Source organism: Elephantulus edwardii, unplaced genomic scaffold (genome assembly GCF_000299155.1).
Source record: "Elephantulus edwardii isolate Elephantulus edwardi_28Jun2011 unplaced genomic scaffold, EleEdw1.0 scaffold00127, whole genome shotgun sequence".
NCBI classification, from domain to species: domain Eukaryota; kingdom Metazoa; phylum Chordata; class Mammalia; order Macroscelidea; family Macroscelididae; genus Elephantulus; species Elephantulus edwardii.
In genome coordinates, this window is record NW_006399877.1 from 513,668 (window position 1) to 515,901 (window position 2,234).

The 2,234-nt window shown below is 54.3% G+C and overlaps 1 protein-coding gene across 1 annotated transcript in view; it reads right to left on the reverse strand.

Moving 5' to 3' along the window:
• LOC102855121 overlaps positions 1–2,234 on the reverse strand; it is a 10,935-nt gene that overhangs the window by 5,027 nt on the left and 3,674 nt on the right. Inside the window, exon 8 of the mRNA XM_006893495.1 lies at positions 991–1,016. Coding sequence (XP_006893557.1) covers positions 991–1,016 — 26 coding nt within the window. The remainder of the gene's footprint in view (positions 1–990; positions 1,017–2,234) is intronic.

A 2,234-nucleotide genomic window follows, 5' to 3' on the forward strand; every position in this document is an offset into this window, starting at 1 on the left:
GGTCATGGACAGTGTGGGGTCATGGACAGTGTGGGGTGTGGGGTCATGGACAGTGTGGGGTCATGGACAGTGTGAGGTCATGGACAGTGTGGGGTCATGGACTGTGTGAGGTCATGGACAGTGTGGGGTCATGGATAGTGTGGGATGTGGGGTCATGGACAGTGTGGGGTGTGGGGTCATGGACAGTGTAGGTTCATGGACAGTATGGGGTCATGGACTGTGTGAGGTCATGGACAGTGTAGGTTCATGGACAGTGTGGGGTCATGGACTGTGTGAGTTCATGGACAGTGTAGGTTCATGGACAATGTGGGCTGTGGGGTCATGGACAGTGTGAGGTCATGGACAGTGTGGGGTCATGGACAGTGTGGGGTCATGGACAGTGTGGGGTCATGGAAAGTGTGAGGCCATCGACAGTGTAGGTTCATGGACAGTGTGGGGTGTGGGGTCATGGACAGTGTGGGGTCATGAACCAGTGAGGGGTCATGGTCAGTGTGGGGTCATGGACAGTGTGGGGTCATGGACAGTGTGGGGTCATGGACAGTGTGAGGTCATGGACAGTGTGGGGTCAAGGACAATGTGGGGTCACGGACAGTATGGGCTCAAGGGAGAGTAGGCAGTTAGAACCGTTGAGCAAAGGGCCTGGTAGATGTTGGAGATGTGCAGTTTGTAATGTCCTCAGTTCCAGGCCCTCTTGACTCAAGTGTTTCCCAATGGGGCGTCCAATGCTGGAGGCTTGTGTGGAAGGAGGTCCTCATCCGAGGAGGGTTCTTCCTGCTGCTCCCACTTGGGTCAGACTGACCAGAGCAGAGTTCATGCCCCCACTTCTGCCCTCACAGCTCGTAGGACCCTCCCTTCTGGGCTTCCCACATCCCAATCCTGGACCTTTGCCTTCCAGATCCCAGCCTTCTCCTGCACAAGGAAGGGCTCAACCCTAGACCCAGGCTCTCCCCCGCCTCTCACAACTCTGTGGGAGACACAGGATGGACTTACCTGCTCTCAGAAGGCCCTTGTGGGAGCTGGAACAGAAAGATAACAAGGATTTGGTGAGACAGATCAGAGGCTACGTCTGCTTTTGCTCAAAGAATTGCAGGAAGAGATGTCCCAGGACTGTGGCATTGGTTCAGTGTTCATTTCCACACGACATCTTGTGTTCAGAAAGGGGGCACCTTAGAGGGAATGTGTGTGAGAGACAGGTGTCTCTTGGCACATTGGCAGCGTGCCCTGGGAACTCAGCCTGCCATGTACTGCTGTGGCCCCTGAGGTGCTGGTCACACTACTTACTGCCTCCATGGAGCTGTCTGAAAACCTGTACCAGGAATGCTCCTCCAAGGATTTTACGTCAGCCACGTAACAACCATCAGCAAGGTCTCCAAGATCATGGCAGATCGCAAACAAGTCATAAGAGTTCCTGTCCTGGAAAGAGATCGAGTCAGCAGAAGGAACCTGGAGGTTGTGCTGAGAAGGGTGCTTACCCACTCGTGCAAATCGAGGAACCTCTCTGTCTTACAGCATGAAATAGGCTTCCCAGGCCCCCAGTCAGTCTTCCCAGCACCCACCATGCAGATCCTGCTTCAGTCCCTTCCTGACAGCCTGGTACTGGGAAAGCAACGGGTCTGTGGAGCGTCACATAGCAGCTCACAGCTCATTCTGACAACTGAGCCTTAATCACCTGGTACTTTCCAACTGCTAATATAGCTAAAAGATTTGTTCCTTGCTGAACCTGCAGAGGGTAATACAAACTATCTCCAACTACAACAAGAAGAAAGCATAGGCCAACTAGAACATCGTCATTTTTCTGAGGCATTGAAGGGCCATGAAGAGGTTGAACAGCCTGGGTTGCAGAGAGATCGGAGAAGAATCTGGTATCAGTGGTTGGAGAACACTATCTTCCATGAGTGGAGAGGCTGGTCGGAGCAGGGAAAAGAGCTAAGAGAAGTGCAGGGCATTGAATCTTACAGGAGACGGAAGGCGCAGAGTTCCTGACAGTGTCACATTGTGCTCCAGCTTCCAGAAGGTTCCATTGTGAAAGGTGAACCTCTGAAGAACAATGACCAGCACGGGGGGCAGTTTCTGCAGGTGCAGTCCCTGAAAGGGCAGCAGGAAGCATGTGGGGACAGCCGCACATGCCCAGGAGCCCCCGTGTCCCTGCCTCACCGAGCAGGAGTGGCCAGCCCTGGTCCTGCCCTGCTGCATGGACCCTTCCCCACAGCGCCCGGCTGGCTCCTCACTCCAGG